At 50.2% G+C, this 24,558-nt stretch overlaps 1 protein-coding gene across 3 annotated transcripts in view; it reads left to right on the top strand.

Moving 5' to 3' along the window:
- Positions 1-24,558, top strand: part of PI4KA (phosphatidylinositol 4-kinase alpha) — a 144,196-nt gene that overhangs the window by 44,233 nt on the left and 75,405 nt on the right. For all 3 annotated transcript variants that reach the window (XM_051826728.2, XM_051826727.2, XM_051826729.2), the window contains exons 8-19: positions 1,769-1,917; positions 6,475-6,540; positions 8,926-9,022; positions 11,158-11,349; positions 12,011-12,111; positions 14,341-14,470; positions 15,440-15,572; positions 16,489-16,584; positions 16,955-17,138; positions 18,202-18,305; positions 21,736-21,904; positions 22,885-22,935. In XM_051826728.2, the coding sequence (XP_051682688.2) occupies positions 1,769-1,917; positions 6,475-6,540; positions 8,926-9,022; positions 11,158-11,349; positions 12,011-12,111; positions 14,341-14,470; positions 15,440-15,572; positions 16,489-16,584; positions 16,955-17,138; positions 18,202-18,305; positions 21,736-21,904; positions 22,885-22,935 (1,472 nt within the window). The remainder of the gene's footprint in view (positions 1-1,768; positions 1,918-6,474; positions 6,541-8,925; positions 9,023-11,157; positions 11,350-12,010; positions 12,112-14,340; positions 14,471-15,439; positions 15,573-16,488; positions 16,585-16,954; positions 17,139-18,201; positions 18,306-21,735; positions 21,905-22,884; positions 22,936-24,558) is intronic.

The raw sequence follows: 24,558 nt of genomic DNA, 5'->3' as shown, positions 1-24,558 counted from the left end.
CAAGGAATCCACAGCAGCACAGAACACATCCCAGAACTGACACAATCAGGGCTGAATATATGTCGCTCCCCGTCTTCGTGGAGGAACGACACAGGACCCTGCGCTGTTCTTTTGTCTGCTCGGCCCTCCCCGGGTTTGCTGCTGGTTCTTCCCGGGTTGGCTACCGTCCCTTCCACCTCTGTGGAAGGGCGGTTCCCCCTAGCCACTTTCCCCACTTCCGCGGGGGAGCGGCACACCGCCGGCCGGCTCTCTCGGGGGCTGCACAGGTGTTCCTTCAGATAGATGTTCCTGGTGCATGTTGTCTCTCTCCTCCTTTATAGTCCTCTTCCACCAATCCCAACTCTGCTACCCACACGCCGAGTACGCTGCTCTCCTCCAATCAGGAGTAGGTCCTACAGTTTATTGGTTGAACTGGAGGCAGCTGTGTAGAAGCTGTTTCTCCCTTCTCAGTGCCATATTGTGGGAGAGCAGATGCATAGAATAAGTCTTAATTCCAGTAACTTAGTCTAGTCCGAGTTGCTCCCCACAATATAGAACACTTTTTTTATGCGCTAGTATTTGAAAGTCATGAGATTTTATTATTTTTTTATAGATAGATAGGGTCTGTCATTACTTAATAGGAAAATAGTAAAAATTTATTTTTCCACTCCTAGTTTTCGATTATAATGTTTAATGTGGATATTCAAATGATTATTTTTGGTCCCCCCCCCCCCCTTTTTTTTTGAAAGACTTAGTGACAGACACAGAGAGAGCTATCTTCCATCCACTGGTTCACTCCCCAGATGGCCAGGCTGGACCAGGCCAAACTCCACCTGGGCCTCGGATGTGGATGGCAGGGCCCAAGTACGTGGGCCATGTTTTGCTGCTTTCACAGGTACATTAGCAGAGAGCCAGATCAGAAGTCTGAACTCGTGCTCAGATATGGAATGTTGGGATCATAAGTGGGGGAGCTTAGCCCTCTGTGCCACAATCCAGCCCCACTTTTGGGTTCTTACTTGTTAAATAAGCATTAGACTGATTGGCTTTCTTTTGTTCTGGTTTTTTGCTTCGATTTTTTTCTATTACAGTAAAATACACCTAATGTAGAACTTCCATGTTAACCATTTAAAAATGCTAGATGCATCAATAATATTGTGCAGCTATCACCACAGTCCATCTCCAGAATTCTTTCCATCTTGTAAAATTGAAACTCTGCAAGCATTAGACAGTAATTCCCTGCTTCTGCCTCCGCCTTGGCTCCAGGCAACCCCCATCCTGCCATCTCTTTTCATCTGACTACTATGAATGCCTGGTGTGTTGTTTATATAAGTAGGTCATGTTGTATTTGTCTTTTTGTGACTGACTTACTAGTTCTGATGTTGAATCTTCTGGTAGTATGTACTTTTTTATTTTTTTCCCTAATTTTGGGATAAAATATGTTTGAGGCCCTGAAGACCCTGAACTTTGACATCTCCCAGACTTAAATACAAGCAAACAAACAAAAATATGTAATTTTTGCCCTTTTCCCACATGGAATGTTGTCTGGGCAGAAAACACTGGGACATGATCATATCTGAGCCCCTTGACCTGAAACACTCAGGTCAGAGGTGTTGTTTCCCAAGGATTTGCAACCCAGCCTTTACTTCTTAATTTAAAAACAAGCAAGGGATTAGATTCTAAACAACAGCAAAATCTGCGCCTTTGTTGGTTATTCAGGGAATCAGCTTGCAAAAGTGTCCTAGTTGTGTGTGGCCATGGCTAACTTCACGGTTTTTTTTTCTCCCACCAGCCTCTTGCTTGCCTGACGGGACTGCCCTGGAGCCCGAGTACTACTTCTCCACCATCAGTTCCAGTTTCTCAGTCCCTCCCCTGTTCAACGGCATCACCTATAAGGAGTTCAGTATTCCACTAGAAATGCTGCGGGAGCTCTTAAACTTGGTAAGCAGAGCAGCCCTGGGTGAACCGACTGTGGGGATATCTGTCAGTGAAATGGCCAGTGGGGAAAGCCTGTATTTAAAAAAAAAAAAAAGGATTTATTTATTTATTATTAGTTATATATAATATATTAATATATTATTAATATTAACAAATATTTATTTATTTGAAAGGCAGTTACAGAGAGGTAGAGCCAGAGAGAGAGAGAGAGAGTGGTTTTCCATCTACTGGTTCACCTACCTCCCAAATGGCCCCAACGGCCAGAGCTAGGCCAATCTGAAGCCAGGAGCTTCTTCTGGGTCTCCCATGTAGATGCAGGGGCCCAAGCACTTGGGCCATCTTCCACTGCTTTCCCAGGAACACTAGCAGGGAGCTGGATCGCAAGTGGAGCAGCTGGGACTCGAACCTGTGCCCATATGGGATGCCGGCACTGCAGATGGGGCTTCACCTGCTACACAACAGTGTCAGTCCCAGCCTGTAATTTTTTTTAACGTTTGCTTGTTTATTTTTGTTTGCTTGAAAGAATGACAAAGATAAAGAGACAAAGAGAAATCTTCCATCTGCTGGGTTACTCCCCAAATGCCCACAGGGCTAGGGTAGGCCAAGCCGAAGTGGGAAGCCAAGAATTCTATCCAGGTCTCCCACATGGGTAGCATGGACTCAAGTACTCAGGTGTGACCACCCACTGCCTCCCAGCATGCACATTAGCAGGAAGCTGGATTGGAAGCAGAATGCCCAGGGTTCAAACAGGTCGCTCTGATATGGGATGTGGGTGTCTCAAATGGTAGCTTAACTTGCTGTTCCCCAGTGCTTGCTCCAAGCCTGTATTTTCTTTCTTTCCTTTTTTTTCCCCCCTTGGTTAATTTATTTTGTTTATTTGAAAGGCAGATTTAGAAAGAGAGGGAGAGAAAGAGGTATCTTTGTCTACTGGTTCACTCCCTAATTGGCCAAAACGGCTGGGGCTGGGCCAGGCTAAAGCCAGGAATCAGGCGCTTCATCTTGGTCTCCCATGTGGGTGCAGGGGCCCAAGGACTTGGGCCATCTTCTACTGCTTTCCTAGTTCCATTAGCAGTGAGCTAGATTGGAAGTGGAACAGTCAGGACTTGAACCAGCACCCATATAGGATGTTGGCCTTGTAGGTGGCAGCTTAACACATTAAAAAAAAAAAAAAAAAAAAAAAAAAGATTTGAAAGACAGAGTTAGACACAGAGACAGATAGAAAGAGGGAGAAAGAGAGCTTGTCCATCCACTGGTTCACTCCCCAGATGGCTGCAATGGCTGGAGCTGGACCAGATTGAAGCCAGGAGCTTCTTCCAGGTCTCCCATATGGATAGCAGGGGCCCAAGCATGTAGGCAATCTTCTGCTGTTTCCCAGGCGCATTAGCAGGAGCAGGATCAGAAGCAGAGCAGCCGGGACTTGAACCGGTGCCCATGTAGGATGCCAGCGTCCAAGGTGGTAGCTTAGTCTGCTGCACCGCCTGCCGGCCCCAGCTTCACACATTATGCCATGATGCTGGCACCCAAGCCTGAATTTTTCAAAAGAAAAACTCAACGTACAGGTTGAATGTCCTTTTCCCAAAGTACTTGCGGAAGTGTTTTAGATTTTGGATTTTTTCAGATTTTGGAATTTTGCATAAACATATCTTGAGGATGGAACCCAAGTCCAAACACAAAATTCTTTATATTTTATATATACTTTATACACATGGGCTGAGGGTAGTTTTATACAGGATTTGTAATCATTTTGTTGGACTCATTGTAGGAAGTCTGGTGTGGTATATTCCACTTGTATTGTCATATTAATACCCAAAAAGCCTTGAATTTTAGAGCATTTCAGATTTTGGATTTTCAGGTTATTTCAAAGTCCTATTTTGCAGTCTCAAATACTTAGGTTAAAGAAGGAGAATAACATTCATGGAGATACTTTTCACTTTGGATTTTTATAGTGAGCATGTGGGAAGGCCCTGTGCATCCCCGTGTAGAGATGAGGAAATCGATGGCAAACACTCAAGTGTATGCCGGCCCAGGGCAGGGCTGGGTGCAGTCCAGTGATTCCCCCTTAGGGGTTGCTCTTATCTGGATTAATGCAAAATCTGACTTTTTCATATTTGGCCGCCCCGGACAACCTTTGGGGTAATGTCAGAGAAGACTTGAGTGCTGTTATCTGGATCCTGAAATAAAATCTGTGGTCATTTCCAAGGGTTCTGAAGTTGTGATGGAGCTGAGATGGTGTAAGGCAGATCTGAGCAGATGGGGTGGTAGCACATCGAGGACAGACTAAAAATGGGGCTTTTAGGGATGGGCGACGTGCCAAATTAAGTTGCTGCTTGGGATGCCTGCATCCTGTATCAGAGTGCTGGTTCAAGTCCTGGCACCTCCACTTCCTCTTCTTCTTCTTCTTTTTTTTTTTTTTTTTTTTGACAGGCAGAGTGGACAGTGAGAGAGAGAGAGAGAGAGAGAGAAAGGTCTTCCTTTTGCCGTTGGTTCACCCTCCAATGGCCGCCGCGGCCAGCGCGCTGTGGCTGGCACACCGTGCTGATCCGAAGGCAGGAGCCAGGTACTTCTCCTGGTCTCCCCTGGGCTTCAGGGCCCAAGCACCTGGGCCATCCTCCACTGCACTCCCTGGCCACAGCAGAGAGCTGGCCTGGAAGAGGGGCGACTGGGACAGAATCTGGCGCCCCGACCAGGACTAGAACCCGGGGTGCCGGTGCCGCAAGGCGGAGGATTAGCCTAGTGAGCCGCGGCGCGGGCCTGGCACCTCCCCTTCTGATCCAGCTTCTATTCATGCATCCTGAGAGACATCAGATGAGTTTCAAGTGCTTGGGCCCTGCCACTCACTTGGGAAATCCAGATGGAGTTCCTGGTTCTTGACTTCAACCAGACCTAGGCCTGATTGTTATAGGCATTTGGGGAGTGAACCAGCAGATGGAAGATTCTCTCTCTGTCTCTGCATCTGCCTCTTGCTCTGCTTTTCAAGTGGATGAAAATAAATAAACATTTTGAAAAAATAAATAAAGTCAGGCTTTAGTGGTTAAGACACCTGTGTCCCATGTTAGAGTGCTTAGGTTCAATTCTCAGCTCCAACTCTCTGGATTTTAGCTTCCTGCTAATGCAGACACTGGGAGGCGTCAGTGATGATTCAAGGCATTGGATTCCTGACATCCGCGTGGGAGACCTGTGTCGAGTTTCCAGCTCCTGGGTTTGGCCCTGGCCCAGTCGGAGTTGTTGCGGGCATTTGGGGAGTGAATCAATGGATGAGAGCTAGCTGTCTCTGCCTCTCTCTTCTGGTTTGTGCTTTCTTTAAGGAAGTGCTTAATTTCTCCTGGCATGTGATCCCTGTCTTCAGCAAATACAACAGCTGTGGGGCAGGGCAGTTTTTACCAGGTGGTTCTGCAGTTGACAGACAGTTCATTCCCATACTAAACGCTGTACAGAACAGGTGAAAACGATTGCTTCTGGCCAGCGCCGCAGCTCAATAGGTTAATCCTCCGCCTGCGGCACCAGCACACCGGGTTCTAGTCCTGGTCGGGGCACCGGATTCTGTCCCGGTCACTCCTCTTCCAGTCCAGCTCTCTGCTGTGGCCCGGGAGTGCAGTGGAGGATGGCCCAGGTCCTTGGGCCCTGCACCCGCATGGGAGACCAGGAGAAGCACCTGGCTCCTGCCTTTGGATCAGCGCGGTGCACCGACTGCAGTGGCCATTGTGGGGTGAACCAACGGAAAAGGAAGACCTTTCTCTCTGTCTCTCTCACTCTCCACTCTGCCTGTCCAACAACAACAACAACAACAACACAATTGCTTCTGTTAAGAATTTAAAACCTGTGCTCCAGTATGAGTACCTGGGAAGCTTTGGCAGAGCTGTCACTGCCCAAGGGCTGTCTGAGGGGGTGGCCTGGACAAGTAGGAGGGGTCTGAGGGTGGCTGTCACACAGCTGTGCTTGCTAACTGCAAGTGGCTGAAATGGCAGCAGTGCCTGGAGTCTGAACACTTCCACTTCCTAGAGATGAGACTCTGACCCAACCAGTTTGAGGGCTCCTTTTCTGTTTCTATGTCCTGTCTATCATGGTATGGGAAGAAGTCACATGTGATGATTTGGTGTGTCACTGTGATTTGTGTAGTTGTGTGTTGTTGGCTTGTTATTTCCATCACATTTTTGTGCTGAGGGTTTTTTTCTTTTTCTTCTTCTTCTTTAATATTTTTATTTATTTGAAGGCGTCACAGAGAGAGAGAGAGAGAGAGATTTTTCCATCTGCTGGTTCACTCTCCAAATGGCCACAATGGCCAGGGCTGGATCAGCCCAAAGCCAGGAGCCAGGAGCTTCTTCCACGTCTCCGAAGGGAATGCAGGGGCCCAAGGACTTGGGCCATCTTCCATTGCTTTCCCAGGCCATAGCAGAGAGCTGGATCAGAAGAGGAGCAGCTGGTTCTTGAATTGATGTCACAGGCGGCAGCTTTATCTGCTACACTACACCTCCCCACCCCCCTACCCCCCTTTGTTTTTTCTATTGATGACTTATCCTTGGCAAACTGAAGTTGCCTCATGGGACTCTGTTTCGCTGATAGGTGAAGAAGATTGTCGAGGAACCTGTTCTCAAATCCCTGGATGCAGTTGTGACCTGCGTGATGGAGGTACGGCCCTTCTGAGGGCACTGCCCCAAGGTCAGCCTGTTTTCCGTTTCTTATGTGGACCAAGCAGGAGGAGTTGATGCAGGGAGCCAGAGGGAAGAGGGTTTGGCAGTGAGTTTTCATTTCAACTTCTCTAGTCCTGTGTGATAGCAACACACTTGCCACCTGAGCCACAGGTGGCTCTTGTAAATGCATCACCTCACAGTGCCTCTGGCCGGTGGTCAGTGTCTCCCTTTCACACCTGGAAGGTACAGGGGATACACACTAGTGTGCCCACGTCATACAGTTACCGTGGGAACTAGCAGTCTAGCTGGGCCTGTCCCTTCCATCTTCCTTGCTCCTTTCATGTTTCCAAAGCTGCTTCTCTGGGCTTGGAACTACGTTTTCTAGGCACATACAGGCCCTGGCATTTAAGTGTAGGGTGTGTAGCTAGGGAACTTTTGTCTTTAATGTATTTGCCGCCAAGGCCCCAACATTGTTTATGAAGTCATTACATGCTGGTGCTGGGAGATCTTAATGTCTCAGGGGACATTTGGGGCAGGGCCCTTGGAGTGCAGGGCCCAGAGACACTGCTGTTTGCCAGGCTGGATCTTGCCATGGGTGTGACTTGACCCAGGTCCCTTGGTTGATCGGTGTTTTCTCCCTCCTGAGCATGAGACACACAGTGCCTGGTACCGCTGGGGCCCAGGTCTGAAGTAGGGCAGGAACTGGCAAGAGCCCTCTTGTGCTGCAGCTCATGTCCCCTCCTCCCCTGCCCCTGCCAGCAAGTTTCTGGCAGCTGGCAGATGCGTGTGCTGGCTGTGATTTGCTGTGCTTGGTTCTTGGATAAGACACTGTTCATTTAACTCCAGGTTGCAGTCTGTCATTTCCTACCTCCCTGCAGGCTGTTGTGCTGTACATTGGCCAGTGAGCTCTTTCACCCTCTCCCTCTATGCCTGTAGTCTCAGAGGCTCTCAATTACCTTAGTCAGTGTGTGATCACGTGGGATCCAGGGCAGGCCAGGAAGGCCAGGGCCAGGAATTCAGCACCTGAAGACTTGCTGGCTCCACTCATCTCTGCTGAGGAGAGTCAGTCTTGATACTAAGGGCAGAGTTGGGGCTCTGTGGGGATGCCCTTCAGGACTTGTCTATGGACAGAGAACTGTGAGACCCTATGCCCTGAACAAGGCAGTTTCTGGTATTTTTGTTTTATAGTTGGGATTTCAGTATACATATCCATTTGAAGAAATTGTTTGGGGACTAAAAAAAAATCCTGACTAGAGTCACCACAGTGTATCATTATCCATAAATACTGTAGCAGTCACTAACAACTGTGTGTGCTAACTGTGTGCAAAACATTTGATAAGACTTCGCTCATTTGCTTCTAGAATCCCACAACAACAAACCCAGTTTATAGATGGGGAAACTGAGGCTTACAGGGAGCTGAGGAACTTGAATTGCATAGCTAGTGAGTGATGGAGCTGAGCTGTTGGGTTGTTGGACTCCAAAGCCCTCAAGCTTCCTTCTGTCCTGGATTCCTGGAATCTGACCTTGTGCCACCTTCACCTCTCCTGGTCCTGCTTCTTCATCCCTGCCCTGCGGGGGTGTTGTGAGGACCGTGTGTCTGCAGACAGCTTCTGTGGCACCCATCAACTTGCACTTGGCCTAGCAGCTGCTCTTCCTGTCAGTGCAGCCCCCGGAAACCAGTCCAGTGTGACCTCACTCACAACCCCCGCAACCCTCCACCAGCCTTATACTGCAGGTCCCTTCCTGTCCCACCCAGCCTCCACCCCTTCTGCACGTTTGCATGTGTCAAGACTTGTAATGAACCATGCCTTTCTGTCCTGCTAAGTGGGGCATGAACAGAAGCTAAGGGCTGCATCTTATGTAACTCATGAGACCTTGTGTGGAATTTTTCCCCAGAGAAAGAACAGTGCCGCATTTCAGAATTGTTTGCCAAAGATTAATCTAAAATGAGTGTTAATTACAAAACATGAGCTGAATCTGAAGGGTCCTGGCTGTAGTCTCTCTGGGGTGATAGGGTGGGTAAGTCCCTGGGTCTGGTGGCCCTTGGCTGTCTTTCTCCTCCTCTTTCCATGTCCCTGTTTGGACCAAAGAAGACTAAAGATGGTTTTAAGTGACAGGAAGGCAGCTCTTTCTTCCAGGGCAGATGGCTGTTCCCCTGCAGGCCTCTCTGGACTGTGAGAGCCTCCTGTTTCCTTGGCCTCATGCTTTCCTGCTGAGGAGAAAAGCCAAGGTGTCCAAGTGATGAGTCAGGATCAGCGGTTTTTCCATTTAGAACGCTAGGTCTTGGGTATAAGTGTTACTCAGTGGGACGTGGACATGCAGGGACAAGGGTGGTTAGCAGAGGGTTTCTGAAGTGTGGTCACTGCCCCTGCCTCCCCCACAGGCCAACCCCAGCGCTGATCTCTACTACACCAGCTTCAGCGACCCCCTCTACCTGACCATGTTCAAGATGCTGCGCGACACTCTGTACTACATGAAGGGTGAGGACTCCTGGCGCACACGCCTCTGAGGGTGGGGTGGCAGGTTCCCAGGCCACTTTCTGCTGGAGCTGCGTGAGACACACAGAAGAGCTACATGGTCACGTGAATGACATTTTGTGGGGGAAAAATAGGAGAAAAGATCTGTCCATGGTCCTGTGACCCCAGGACCATCAATAATGGCTTCCCTGATAGATTTATTTAAGGTGCTTCTCTAACATGTACATGTATATATTGTACATATACAAATATCGGTACATGTTCTCTTTAGATATTTTAGAACGTAAGAAAGTGGGGCACTCATAGTCTAAAACTCAGAGATAAGGACCAGTCTGTGGCACAGTGGGTTAAACCACCACCTGCAATATCAGTATCCCATTATCAGAACACCAGTTCAAGCCCTGGCTACTCTGCTTCCAACCCAGCCCCTCACTCCACCCCCACCACCACCAATGTGCCTGGGAAGCGGCAGAAGATGGTCCAAGTGCTTGGGCACCTGTTCCTGCCACTGATATGGGAGACCTAGATGGAGTTCCAGGCTCCTTGCTTTGGCCTGGTCTAGCTCTGGCTGTTGTGACCATGTAGGAAATAAACCAGCAAGTCGAAGATACCTCTCTTTCTCAGTCTCTCCCTCTCTGTCACTCTGCCTTTCAAATAAATCTTTAAAAAAAAAAAAAAAATCCTGAGAGGTAATATCTTTTTTTTTTTTTTTTTTTGACAGGCAGAGTGAACAGTGAGAGAGAGAGAGACAGAGAGAAAGGTCTTCCTTTTGCCATTGGTTCACCCTCCAATGCCCGCCGCAGCCGGCGCACTGCGCTGATCCGAAGGCAGGAGCCAGGTGCTTCTCCTGGTCTCCCATGGGGTGCAGGGCCCAAGCACTTGGGCCATCCTCCACTGTACTCCCTGGCCACAGCAGAGAGCTGGCCTGGAAGAGGGGCAACCAGGGCAGAATCCGGCATCCCGACCGGGACTAGAACCCGGTGTGCCGGAGCCGCTAGGTGGAGGATTAGCCTGTTGAGCCACAGCGCCGGCCAAGAGATAATATCTTAATACCTTAGTATTCTTTTCAGTGTATTTTCTGTGCTTTTTTTTTTTTTTTTTTTTTTAATTCAAGAGACAGAAAGACAGCAAGAAAGAGAAACAGGAAGACAGGGCTCCCATCTGCTGGTTCACTCCCCAAGAGCCAGGACTGGTCTGGGCCAAAGACAAGAACAAAGAACTCAGTCCAGGTCTCCCACATGCCAGGAGGGACACAACTACTTGCCATTCCCACGGTCTGTAGCGATAGGATCTGGAATCAGGACTGGAGCTGGGAATCAAACTCAGGCACTCTGAGAGTAGACACAGGGGACTTAACCACTAGGCCAAATGCCCACCCCTCTTGGCATTTTTAAAAACATTTTTTCCTGTGTTCTTCCCTCATGCTTTTGAGTGTTCTTTATGGACATAAATTTTGATGCCCCCCTAATATTTTGTCATGTAGATATTCTAAAATTTAGCTAACTCCTTGCTAATCTGATTCTCAGTGTCACTCAGGAGAGGCTTCAGGAATTTCTTGGCCAAGCCTGGCCTCCTGGAGGCTCTGAGTCCTCCCCTCTTGCCCATGTCTGTGTCTGGCTTCCTAGGCTGGTCTGGCTTATCCATCAGAGTGACTGTCCTGAACTTCCAGACTCCAGGATGAGAGTTGGAGGAGTCTATGAACTCCAGGTGCTCCAAAGATCCAGAGAATTCTCTCCTTTGGGCTGCAGTCAGTTTTTACCCCTGATAACTGACTGACAATCTTTCTTTTCTAAACATTGCTAAACTTTCCTGTTGTCAGGCGAACCAATTCCAGAATGACACCCCCCAGTTTATGTGTTCATATGTTCAGGTTTTAGTGTTTTGGCTGCTTAAAGCATGTGGCTCTGACTTCCCTGGCCAGTCATGTGCTCTGACTGCCAGGTAGGGTGCATGTGCAGGACCACTGTGCATGGCCCATCCACGCCCTTTCTGAGGGTGTTCTTCCACCCACAGCAGCCAGCAAACGCCACTTCTGTGGGGTTTGTGCTTCTGAGGGAAAGACCACAGTGGTTTACAGCTGCTGCCCGGGTCTCATGCAGCTTTGCCGCCAGCTGGGATGTCTGTCCTCTCTCCCACAGACCTCCCGACCTCCTTTGTGAAGGAGGTGCATGACTTTGTGCTGGAGCAGTTCAACACAAGCCAAGGAGAGCTCCAGAAGATTCTGCACGACGCAGACCGGATCCACAATGAGCTGAGCCCCCTCAAACTGCGCTGCCAGGCAAACGCCGCCTGCGTGGACCTCATGGTGTGGGCTGTGAAGGACGAGCAGGGTGAGCCCGTGCTGCCCGCAGCGTCCTGGGGCCAGCCAGACTGCCTTTCCTTCCCTGGGAGCTCCAGGCACGCCAACTGACTTCTCGAATGCTTGGCTCTGCGGCCAGCGTGGGCAGTCACGCGAGGAGTGCTTGCTTCCTGGGCACGGGCAGAACTGAGCATCCGGTCTTGCCTGACCCTGTGTGTCTGTTGTTCCGTCCTGCAGTAGAGGATGCCGTCCCTGGGATGAGGGGAAAGCCTAAGACCGCAGGGCCCATGTGTCCTCTCTACTGCTTCTTGCTGGTTCTTTAGGCCTTTCCTGAAGATGGGGGCTCGGTGCTGGAGGGGGAAGGGCTTACCTGGGGGAGGGGCAGAATGGGAAGCATGTGGCCTTCAGATTAGGAGCTGGTGGGAAAGAGGGCCTTGGACGCAGCAGAGAAGAGAGAGTCGTCACACGATGCAGGGGGGTGGAGTACAGCAGCAGGAGAGGAGCAAAGGGGGAGATGTGAGCACAGGATTCCTGCCTCCGGACAGTTTCTGGTGCGGTCTGTCCATAATAGTAAGCCTACAAACAGCATGTGTGAGGGGCTGAAGTAGATTATGTGATTAATTGAGGAACGGTTGCTTTATGATTGTTGGAATCTACTCATCCTTCGTACCAATCCCTGATTTTGAACTAAGGCGCAGAAAATCTTTGCATCAAGCTGTCTGAGAAGCTGCAGTCCAAGACCTCCAGCAAAGTCATCATTGCCCATTTGCCCTTGCTCATCTGCTGTCTGCAGGTCAGTCTCACTGGCCCTTAAGGGGCTTAAATCCCCTCCACAGGGTGTGCCCCTTGTCGTGGTGCTCAGGTGGGGGCTGGTGGAGCAGCAGGGATGGTATTGTCTGAGCTGCTGTCTGGAGTAGCTCCAGGAGAGCCTGCGAGGGCACAGTTCCTCGCTGAGAGAGCGCTGCCCTCTCTGGGATGGCAGGAATTCCTGCAGGGATCGTCAGCCTTAGCCCTCCTTTGTTGTGAGGCTGCCCCACATCTGTTGGGCCATGGCCAAGGCCAACAGATGAAGGCCATGGACACATGCCATAGGGAACAAGAAATGACATCCTCCTGACGACTTCAGTGCTTAGCTCTCCTCTGCCTTAATGTAGGTCCTAGTGAACACACCTGCCATTGTTTACAAAGCATATTTTGAACCTTTTTCCCTAAATTTGCTTCCAAAAGCAATGAACATACTTTTTAAAAAAGTTTTGTTGGGCCGGCGCCGTGGCTCACTAGGCTAATCCTCTGCCTTGCGGCGCTGGCACATCGGGTTCTAGCCCCGGTAGGGGTGCCAGATTCTGTCCCGGTTGCCCCTCTTCCAGGCCAGCTCTCTGCTGTGGCCAGGGAGTGCAGTGGAGGATGGCCCAAGTGCTTGGGCCCTGCACCCCATGGGAGACCAGGAAAAGCACCTGGCTCCTGCCTTCGGATCAGCGCAGTGCGCCGGCCGCAGCGCCCCAGCCGCAGCGGCCATTGGAGGGTGAACCAACGGCAAAAAAGGAAGACCTTTCTCTCTGTCTCTCTCTCTCACTGTCCACTCTGCCTGTCAAAAAAAAAAAAATAATAATAATAATAAAAAAAAAGTTTTGTTTAGGGCTGGCATTTTGGCACAGAGGGTAAGCTGCTACCTACAACACTGGCATCCCATATGGGTACCAGTTTGAGTCCCAGCTGCTCCATTTCTGATTCAGTTCCTTGTTAATGCACCTGGGAAAGTAGCGGAGCATAGGCCAAGTGCTTGGGCCTGTCTTCCACGTGAGAGATCTGGATGGAGTTCCAGGCTTGGCTTGGGGCTTTGGCCTGGCCGAGGCCTTGTCTGTTGTGGCCATTTGGGAAGTGAACTAGCAGATGGAAGATTCTCTCTCTCTCTCTCTCTCTCTCTCTCTCTCTCTCTGACTTTCCCTTTCTCTCTCTAACTGTGCTTTTCAAATAAATGAAATAAGTGGGAAAAAAAAGTAAAAAGCTTTATTTATTTGAAAGACAGGGAAGGCCAGAGAGAGAGAACTCCCATCTGCTGGTTCATTTCCCCAAATGCCTGCAACAGCCCGGGAAGGGCCTGCCTGTGAAGTGGGGACCCATTAACTCCATTTGTGTCTCACTTGGGTGGCCAGTGCCCAAGTACTTGCCTCTCACCTGTTGCCTCCTGGGTGCATTAGCAGGAAGCTATATTAGAAATGGAGGTGGAACTCAGTCTCAGGCACTTCTATATGAGATGCACAGATCCCAAGCTACTGCTTAGCCTGCTATGCCACAGCACCTACCCTACTCACTTTTTTTTTTTTCAGTAAACACAGTTTATTTACATAATATATATTTTGTCATTCAGCTTTTTGAATTGCATCCCATGTAATAATAATAATAATAATATGGGCCGGTGCCGCGGCTCACTAGGCTAATCCTCCGCCTAGCGGCGCCGGCACACCGGGTTCTAGTCCCGGTCGGGGCACCGGATTCTGTCCCGGTTGCCCCTCTTCCAGGCCAGCCCTCTGCTGTGGCCAGGGAGTGCAGTGGAGGATGGCCCAGGTGCTTGGGCCCTGCACCCCATGGGAGACCAGGAAAAGCACCTGGCTCCTGGCTCCTGCCATTGGATCAGCGCGGTGCGCCGGCCGCAGCGCGCCGGCCGCAGCGGCCATTGGAGGGTGAACCAACGGCAAAGGAAGACCTTTCTCTCTGTCTCTCTCTCACTGTCCACTCTGCCCGTCAAAAAAAAAAAAAAAATAATAATATGACAAACACTGTCTTGATATTTGAGATTTGCCAGAAATGAGCACACTTCTCACGTTTGTCCTACTTGAGTTGAGAAAACTCCACATCATCCTTCTTCTCCGTCCATGATTCCCAGAGGCCACCTGCCTCTGGGAGCTTCGACCTTGGAAATTTCCTGTAAAACTTGAGTGTCTGAAGGGTGGAGCTTCTCACTGCTCAGGCCTTCTCAGACAGGCCCCCTCCAGGCCTCACGACCGGTCATGGTGTGTTGCAGGGTTTGGGCCGTCTGTGTGAGAGGTTCCCGGTGGTGGTACACTCGGTGACACCGTCATTGCGAGACTTCCTGGTCATCCCATCCCCAGTGCTGGTGAAGCTGTACAAGTACCACAGTCAGTACCACACAGGTAACAGACGACCTTAGGTCATGCTTTATCCTCAGCATCCAGTCCCTGTGTGCCTTTGAGGCTCTGTGAACCGTGTGAGCCCCAGAAGGGTTCTGTGAATGTTCCTGGGCTCACTCCTCCTCCATACCTCTGCTTCCGTTTCTCCCTGTGCGCCTCCCTTCCGGCCGTAGACCTTTCCTTCCGCTTTGTCCCCCATCCTGTACCCCTGCCACTGAAGGCCCCTCCGAGCCCCATTTTCTTTTTGGAATTTCTCATTCTCTGAGATGGCTTCTAGTGTGAGTACACTGTGCTCCCAGTGGTGGGCCAGGAGCTTCTCATGCAGTACCTGCTGACCTCAGGAGAGAATCACAGTGTTTCCAGGGGTGAGGATGTGGGCTCAGAGAGTCTGGAAATGTCAACAGTGGTGGACATGGAATACCAGCTGTGTGCTGGAGGCTCTCACTTAGCAGCCCTGGCTCACCCGACCCACTCTCCTATGCAGGTGGGCGTTTTCATCTCCCTGCTTCAGAGAACAAAACCCAAACTCAAAGCAGCTGAAAGACTTCCCTTGGATCCTATAGCCAGGAAGGCTCTCAGGTTCAAATGCTCCTGCCCTGATGCTGGGCCCCTGCCCTGCCCTGGGCCCATTAGCCAGATCACCCCTGGGACAGGACCATGCCTCAGTCACCAGTCATATGGGTGCTCATCCATACTTCTGAGCAATTTATTGAGAAATCGCTGGTTTTTTTTTTTTTTTCAGTCCTATCACTTTGTAACCTAAATATTCTTCTTTTTAATTGAAACATGTTCACTTCAGCCCTCCTGTTGGTCTCAGAATCTTTTGTTTCTGAAGTGTTTGGTCAGATGTTTTCAGGATGATTGTTTTTGTAAGCTAAAAAATGTTCAGCAGATTATCTTGGGTTTGAAATGACAAAGAAGAGGCTGGGGAGTGAAGCTGAACCAGATACAGATGTCAGTGTTTCCGTTTAGTTGCTGGCAATGATATAAAAATCAGTGTCACCAATGAGCATTCCGAGCCGACCCTGAATGTCATGTCGGGCAAGAAGAACCAGCCCTCCATGTACGAGCAGCTCCGGGACATCGCCATCGACAACATCTGCAGGTGGGAGGCCTGACTGGGCGGGCACTGCGTTTTACACACGGGCTTATTACGAAATGAGAAGTGCTTCTCATTATTACCTGTTTGCTTAAAAAGCAAAATAATAGAAACATCTATTAGAAAAAATATGTAATATAGAGAGAAGGAGAAGAACAATTATCCATTAACCCACCAACCAGAGTAACAGCATGTTGTGTTTTCTTGATCTCCCCCGCACCATGTAATATTTAATATAGATGAGAGAGGTTTTTTTGTTTTGTTTTTTGAGTATCCCTGATGCCCAGACTCCTGCCACATGTACTCTTGCTTTCCCGACTCTGGGAACAAACGCATTCCAGTTTCCCTGAAAGCATCTCTCTCCTCCAAATTCTGGCTCCTTGCTCCCAGAAGCCAGATCCAGATGGTAACTCCTGCCCCATCAGGCTTCTGCTGTTCTGTGACACTCTGGGAACCAAACAGATGGGGAGAGATTCCTTGTGGGGCTTTATGTTCTTAGGGGCTTTTAAAATATCCCCCTTGTTTCTATAACATAAGCATCTCTCCTTACTATTCCAATTTTAAATTGTAATTGTAATATTTCCTGAGTGATCCTGGGACCCTCTGCCTCTTGAATCAGTCATGTGACTTGTTAATGAACAACACGAGAAATGTAAGATGGGATTAGGGTGAGTTTCCTTCCACAGGAAACTGTTCTGGGCAAAATAATGAAGGTATTGTTTCCAGCTGAGATATTTATCACATGAGCACCATCTGTAGCAATTCTGTGAATTCATTCTGTGTAATGACTTTCATCCATATTTCTGGGACAGAAAATTCAGAGCCCTTCTTTAAGCTTTATAAATCTGAGAAAAGAACAGTTAAAAGTAGCTCACTTCATTGTCGTGCTGCCTCATGCCACCCGGGTTTCTTTGCTGCTCAGGTGCCTGAAGGCCGGCCTGACAGTGGACTCTGTGATCGTGGAAGCCTTCCTGGCCAGCCTCTCCAACCGGCTCTACATTTCCCAAGAGAGTGACAAGTACGTCCCTGTCCCTTGGGGGAGCCGCGTGTTTTCAGCTGACTCATGGGGGTTACCTGGCATTGTGCACATCTGCCTCTTTCCTGGTCTTAGAGCAAGGGCGTGCATTGGATGTGTCAGAAAATTTAAGGTGAAGCCCATGTAGGTATGTCCACCCTGGACCAATACATGGGAGTAAAGATGTTTGTCCCCTAGCCTAGCACCTTGGGCTCTGTGTTTTCACCAGTAGGCAGAGATCCTAAGCTGTCAACAGATTTATACTTCATCAAGACCATGATGGAACTGCCGCCTAGATCATGACCTCCAAGCCTGGTTTCACCCTGGTGTGCTGGAACTGTGTTCCTAGGGTTCTCCTGCTCTTCCCCTGTAGGGATGCTCACCTGATTCCCGACCACACCATCCGAGCCCTGGGACACATTGCCGTGGCCCTGAGGGACACCCCGAAGGTCATGGAGCCAATTCTGCAGATCTTGCAGCAGAAATTCTGCCAGCCGCCTTCACCCCTCGATGTGCTCATCATCGACCAGCTGGGCTGCCTGGTCATCACCGGGAATGTAAGGGGGCCCCTGCCTTGGGCCCATGAACCCCACTCACCCTACACAAACAGCCCCTTTAACATCCTTTGACTATAAGGAATTTAAAAATGTAGATAAATGAACTGAGTGCTCACAACTGGTTTAACACTGAATAGTGAGAATAATAAAATGGTTCCCTAAGTGCTGGGAGGAAAGCAGTTTACTTTCTTGTCCATGCTGGAGCTGGTGTTGCAGCACAGTGGGTTTAAGCCACCAGCTGTGATGCTGGTGTCCCGTATCAGAGCACCTGTTCAAGTTCCAGTGCTCTGCTTCTCATCCAGCTCCCTGCTAATGTGCCTGGGACGGGAGCAGAGAATAACCCAAGTACTTGAGCTCCTGTCACCCACGTGAGAGACCTGGATGGGGTACCTGGCTCTTGGCTTCTGCTTGGCCCACCCCAGGCCGTTGGCAGCCATTTGGGGAGTGAACCAACAGATGGAAGTTCAGTCTCTCTCTCTGTCTTTCTGACTACCTTTCAAATAAATAATCTTTTTATTAAAAAAAAAAAAATTCTGTCCGGCGCTGCGGCTCAATAGGCTAATCCTCTGCCTGTGGCGCCAGCACCCTGGGTTCTAGTCCTGGTTGGGGCGCCGGATTCTGTCCCGGTTGCTCCTCTTCCTGTCCAGCTCTCTGCTGTGGCCCAGGAAGGCAGTGGAGGATGGCCCAAGTCCTTGGGCCCTGCGCCCGCATGGGGGACCAGGAGGAAGTATCTGGCTTCTGGTTTCGGATCGGTGCAGTGCCAGCCGTAGTGGCCATTTGAGGGGTGAACCATTGGAAGGAAGACCTTTCTCTCTGTCTCTTTCTCTCACTGTCTAACTCTGTCTGTCCAAAAAAAAAAAAAAAAAAAAAAATCTTGCCAATGTAAATAATATAAAACAAGATTTAATTAAAGCTATTTTGAGTTTTGAGTTTACTTTAAGCTTTAGAAATGGATGCCCTTGCTTTTTTTTGTCCATTGTGATCCATGATCCCAGAGCTGCTCCTGTTTGGGGCTTGGTGCAGGAGACGCAGCGTGCTAACAGTGCCCCTGGCTGTCTTCCAGCAATACATTTATCAGGAAGTGTGGAACCTCTTCCAGCAGATCAGCGTGAAGGCCAGCTCCGTCGTGTACTCGGCCACCAAAGATTACAAAGACCACGGCTACAGGTAATGGCTTCTGGACCTCGGTTTTGCTCACACCCTGAAAGTGTTTAATCCTCCTAGAATATGTGAAGTTTGGGCATTTGTCTTGTTGTTTGTTTGTTTGAGGGCTGGAGAAGGAGACAAGGAGGGCTATGATCCACTGGTTCACTCCTTCAAATGCTGGGGTTAAACTAGGCCAAAGCCAAGAGACAGGAACTCAATGCAGGTCTCCTCCTTGGGTGGCAGGGACCCAATTGAGTCATCACCACTACTCTCAGAGTGCACATTAGTGGGAAGCTAGGAGCGGAAGTGGAGTCGGGACTTAGAACTCAGGCACCCTATGCGATTTGGTTGTCCCTAGCTTATCTTAACCTAGCTGTCTTAACTACTATACCAAATGCTTATCTAGGAGCATTTATTTTTAAATTTATTGGAAAGGCAGAGTGACAGAGAGAAATCTTTGATCCGCTGGTTCACTCCCCAAGTGCCCGCAACAGCTGGTACTGGGCAAGGCTGAAGCCAGAAGCCAGGAATTCCATCCAGGTCTCTCACATGCTGGCAAGGACTCCAGCACTTGAGCCATCATCTGCTGCCTCCCAGCACAGCAGCAGGAAACCGTGTCAGAAGCAGAGTAGCCTTGGGGCTGGCATTGTGGTGCAGTGGATTAAACTGCTCATGCGGGAGAAGTGGGCTTTAATTTTAATCCAGGTCCTTGCCATTTACTTAGAAAGCATTTTAAGTTCAGGCATGGATACGGTGCACAAAGTGATAAAGTTTATTTAAAAGATAAGAAAGCAAACATACACAAGTGGGCACAGTTGAAGAGTGGAGTGGATCAGAGAGAGAAGGGAGTGGGAGAAGGGAAGCAGAGAAGGGGATAGCAGCCCTTGGTCTCCTCCAGAAGAGAGCAAGCACCTCCCAGCACCGTGTGTTAGGAGGTGGTGTGTTCACCTGGGAGGTTTATGACACCTCTGTAAAATTCCACATGGGGCTTAATGTACATGTTTACACGGTTTCTTTTCCCTAGGTCCCAGAAGGAAATGAAGCATCCTGGGAAATGGAGTGTTCTGACAGACAGATAGGATAGAATTGCACAGGGCAGGGCCCTGTGGTTGTGGTTTGTGTCCTGAAGCTCAGCCAGCTACCTTATCCCCTATCATTGCCTCCTGCAATACCAGCATCCCATATCGGAATAATGACCACCGTGCTTCTTTTTATTTATTTATTTATTTGACAAGTAGAGTTATAGATAGAGAGAGAGACAGAGAGAAAGGTCTTCCTTCCGTTGGTTCACTCCCCAAATGGCCAGCGCTGCACCGATCCGAAGCCAGGAGCCAGGTGCTTCCTCCTGGTCTCCCATGCGGGTGCAGGCGCCCAAGCACTTGGGCCATCCTCCACTGCCCTCCTGGGCCACAGCAGAGAGCTGGACTGGAAGAGGAGCAACCAGGACTAGAACCTGGTGCCCATATGGGATGCCGGTGCTGCAAGGCGGAGGATTAACCAAGTGAGCCACAGCGCTGGCCCTGCCACCGTGCTTCTGATCCAGCCCCCTACAAATGCACCTGGGAAAGCAGTGGAAGATGGCCCAAGTGCTTGGACACCTGCCACCACATGGGAAACCCAGATGGGGTTCTAGGCTTCTGGGTGGCTTTGGCCTGACTCAACCCTGGCCATCATGGCAGTTATAAAGCAACCAGCAAATGGAAAATCTTTCTCTCTCTGTGTTTCCCTCTTTCTCACTCTGCCTTTCAAATAGATAAAATAATTTTTTTTAAAAAAGAAGAAGAATGGGGCTAGCGTTGTGGCATGAGATCATAGATGTGAAAGCTGTCAGTCACTACAAGGTCTCAGCCTTGTTACTTCCTGCCTTCACACTGCCACGATGGCCAACCTGAGGACCAGGAGAATGGCAGGACCAGACTCACCTCCTGCTTCCATTCGTCCTGATGCGCAGCCCACACACCTCTCCCCATGTCGCTTCCTTGCTCTGAGAGTTTCTGCTGGACCTCCTCACTCCTGGGTGCCTTCCTTTCCTGTGCTGGTCTGTGCCGGCTTCCTCTGGCCCTCGGGGGCATCCTTATTGCTGTTCCTTGTCCCTGCTGTGAGTGGGTGCCTGCCCTTCTCCATCTGGCTCAAGTTGCCCCTCTTTCCATAAAACTTTCTCTCTCCTTTCTTTTTCTTTTCTTTTTTTTTTTTTTTTATATATTTATTTATTTGAAAGGCAGAGTTAGAGAGGCAGAGTTAGAGAGAAAGAGAGGAGGTCTTCCATCCGCTGGTTCACTTTTTTTTTTTTTTTTTTTTGACAGGCAGAGTGGACAGTGAGAGAGAGAGAGAGAAAGGTTTTCCTTTGCCGTTGGTTCACCCTCCAATGGCCGCCACGGCCAGCGCACTGCGCTGATCCGAAGGCAGGAGCCAGGTGTTTATCCTGGTCTCCCATGGGGTGCAGGGCCCAAGCACTTGGGCCATCCTCCACTGCACTCCCTGGCCATAGCTGAGAGCTGGCCTGGAAGAGGGGCAACCGGGACAGAATCCGCTGCCCCGACCGGGACTAGAACCTGGTGTGCTGGCGCCACAAGGCAGAGGATTAGCCTATTGAGCTGCAGCGCTGGCCCAACCGCTGGTTCACTTTCTAGATGGCCGCAACAGCTGGAGTTGTGCTGATCTGAAACCAGGAGCCCGTAACTTCTTCCGGGTCTCCCACATGGGTGCAGGGGTGCAAGCACTTGGGCCATCTTCCACTGCTTTCCCAGGCCATAGCAGAGAGTTGATCGGAAGTGGAGCAGTCAGGACTTGAACCGGCGCCCATATGGGATGCCAGTACCACAAGCAGCAGCTTTACCTGCTACACCACAATGCTGGCCCCACAACTTTTTCTTTTTGCCACCATAAATGATTTGTCCTCTGCCTCCCCGTGGAAAGCATTGACTACCCTTTGATTGTCCACAGCTACCATTTGCTCTGAGATTTCTGGGGGCCAAACCTGTGCTCGATGCTTCGTAGAGTGTTCAACTCCTCCTGAAGTCCTGTGAGAGGAAATTATTATCATCCTTGTATATCACTTAGGAAGCAGCCTAAGGCTCAAAGACTCAGGTGACCCTCCCAGGGTCATGCAGGACTGCAGAAGCCTGGCCAGCCTTGCTGGTACACATTGAGTGGCAGAGGGGACAGTGGCAGTGTGACAGGCTCTTGACATTGGGAGGGAAGTGTCCCGAGACTCTCACAAGCCTTCTCCAGCCCCCTGGAGGCCCTCAGTACATCTCAGGAGAGAAGCTCACGATCATTTCTGCAGCCTTTATTCCAGGGGTCCTTTACATGAAGTGTTCCTTGCCCTCAGGGCTCTTTGTCCACAGGTACTGAGAGGAGCATGGTGAGGCAGGCTGGCGCCCAGCAGTCAGCTGCCTCACCCCCGCATGAAGGAGAGCCTGCCAGTGTTACTGTGCTCTGTCCCCTGCAGGCACTGCTCCCTGGCGGTGATTAATGCCCTGGCCAACATCGCAGCCAACATCCAGGAGGAGCACCTTGTGGATGAGCTGCTCATGAACCTACTGGAATTGTTCGTGCAGCTGGGGCTGGAAGGGAAGCGAGCCAGTGAGCGGGCGAGTGAGAAGGGGCCGGCCCTGAAGGTAGGAAGGAGGGGACTGTCACCACCTTCCCATCGGGGCATCTGTCCATGCTGGCCTGGCTGACTCAGTCTCAGGGCACCGTCTTAGTTGAAGTATTGTGCTTTCTTGGTTATGTGATTTGAATGCAAGAAAGGGGAGGGTGAGTCTTGTTTCTTAGAGTTGCTGGTGTGGGTTGGGGAGAGGGCTGCTGCTTCTTGCATTAGATTGCAACTTGACAACAACCCAGCTTCCGACCCCCTCCTTTCTTTCCTTCATCCTAAAGCCCAGGCCGGTAGGGGGAGGGGGGAGAGCAGGAGGACAGTGGCTGGGCCTAGGAGGATTTTAAGTGTCCGTCATGGAAACGGTGACAACACAGGAAGAGCAAGATTTGTCCTAAGCTCAGGCCATCCAGGAAGGTAGGTCTGTCGGGACAGAGGAGACGTCACATGTTTAGTACTGAGGTTTGGGAGGGGTCACAGCAGGGGAGGTCTCTTACCTTCTCCCCAGTGGTGTGTCGGGGCACAGGTCCCTCTAGCGGATCTGCATCTTCTTCCTTCCCCAGACCGGTGCTTTTCACCTATTCTTTGCCACTGTCCTAAGTCAGAGGTCAGCTCGCTTTTTCTGGAAAGGCCCAGCTAAATATCTGATGCTTTGTGGGCCATGGGGTCTCCTGCAGCTGCTCAGCCCTGCCGTGGTAACGTGAGCACATTCATGGTCAGTGTTAAACACCATGAAACTTACCCACTCCTTGCAGAAGTACCGTGATTTATGCAGATACTTGTTTATGTTGGATGCTGCAGTGTTTTGGTTTTTTTGTTTTTTGGTTTTTTTTTGCTTTTAAAATTGTGCTGGGTGAGAATCTTTATACCTTTCTATGTATAGCTCTCTTCATTTCTTTCAGAGTCTAGAATTCCAGATTTACCTAACACTGTGTTTCGTCTTGTTTGTTGTAATGCAAGCAACACATGCTTGTCAGTGACACCAGTTCTGTTCTTTTCTAGGCTTCTAGCAGTGCGGGAAACTTGGGAGTGCTCATTCCTGTAATAGCTGTGGTGAGTGGTCATCAGTCACAGTTAAACCAGACACCGTGCTCGTGTTTCCAATGGCATGTGGCAAATTCCTTAGAAAATGCTCTCTAGGGACTCCAGTGCTTCTGGATGTGGCTGTCGTGGCCACCATCAGCTCTTCCATGTCAGACCCACTGGCGTGTGTCACCTGCGCCACACCTCCCCACCAGACCTCTGTGTCACACCCAAACCCCAGCAGCCACCTGACTGTGGAGCGCCCTGTGGGTCCCTTCCCACAGGGCCCCCAGGCCCGGGGTCTGACTCCACTTCCGTCCTCTGTGTCTCACCTCCTGTGCTGGTCTCTGACCTTTCCAGGGCTCTGTTTCTGTCCCTTCCTCAGCTCCTCCTTGCCAGATGAGACCTAGAGGCTTCTTGTTGCCTAGGCCTCCAAGGCCCCTGGAGCATGGGGGTGTAGCCTCAGCCTCTAGCCGCAGCCCCACCATGTAGAGGTGCCATTTCCATCATGTCCATCTTAGCCTGTGCCCGCCTCTTCCCATGTGACCTTATTCCCCATTTTCAGTCGTTCCCCACTGCAGTCCTGAGCGCAGGGCCTCTGTGTTCTCAGGTTTGTTTTCATCCCTTATTCTCTACCAACCAGTGCCTTCCCACCTCGCCAGCCCCCAGCAGGCATGTCTTGAGCACTTAGGGTGCCTCTTTCACCGTGTACACAAGGAGTCCACCTGGCCGCAGAGTTGATGGGATAACCGGGGTTGAGAGGTTGGATAGGCAGGTAGAATTGAGGGCACGCACAAGCATTACTCCCCATCTCAGTAGAGAGCGGCTCCTGTGTCCCCACCAGTCCGAGTGCTTACCATGTAGTCATCATGAACTGGTCTACAGCTGTGTGTTAGATGTGCCTTTTGTTTGGCCTAGAGGAAGGGGTGACAGGCGTGAAGTTGAGGCATGCAGCCCGTTGGAGGGGCAGGGGACTCAGCTACTGGCTCCGCGGGAGAGCAGGTTTCAAGCAGAGAGGGAGAAGCTTGGGGTGATGCTTGGTGGGTTCTGGTGTCTTTGAACACCAGGCTGCCGTGACCCTTATTCCTGTGAGCTTGCAAACCTGTCTAGTGATGGTCATTTAGAAGAAACCTGTTGGGGAGTGAGGTTAGCTTGTGAGCATATGGATTTCAGGGTCACAAGGGCCCAGGTTGAACTGCTGGTCCTGTGTGTGGCCCCCACGTGGCATCTGCGCCTTGCCACACTGGGGGGTCAGTGTTGGCATTATGGCTATCAGTGACGGCTCAGAACACAGCCATGTAAATACGCCTTGCTGATCTTTACGTGAAAAAGGCGTTTTTAACAAAAGTTAATGGTTATGTTATGGGGGAGGAAACAAACATTTGCTTGTGTTGCTCAAGAGAGAGCAGAGATCACAGGTTCTGGCATTTGCTGGATGCTCACCCCTCCAACCATCAGGGAGAAGCTGTATAATATCCAAAGACATTTCTCTTTTGTGGGTTTTGCACTTTGCTTTTTTGTTTGTTTTGTTTTGGCCTTTGATGACATGGTATGTGGATTTAGTTTGTCTAGTGGGTTGGGAGGCCTGGGTTCTGGTCCAAAGGTAGCTGTTCACTCCCTGGTGACCTGGGGAAGCTGGAGACAGTCACCGAG

The sequence above is a fragment of the Oryctolagus cuniculus genome, chromosome 21 (assembly GCF_964237555.1).
Source record: "Oryctolagus cuniculus chromosome 21, mOryCun1.1, whole genome shotgun sequence".
Classification (NCBI taxonomy): Eukaryota; Metazoa; Chordata; class Mammalia; order Lagomorpha; family Leporidae; genus Oryctolagus; species Oryctolagus cuniculus.
Note: the sequence above shows the minus strand (reverse complement) of the source record. Positions and strands in the feature narration are given on the sequence as shown.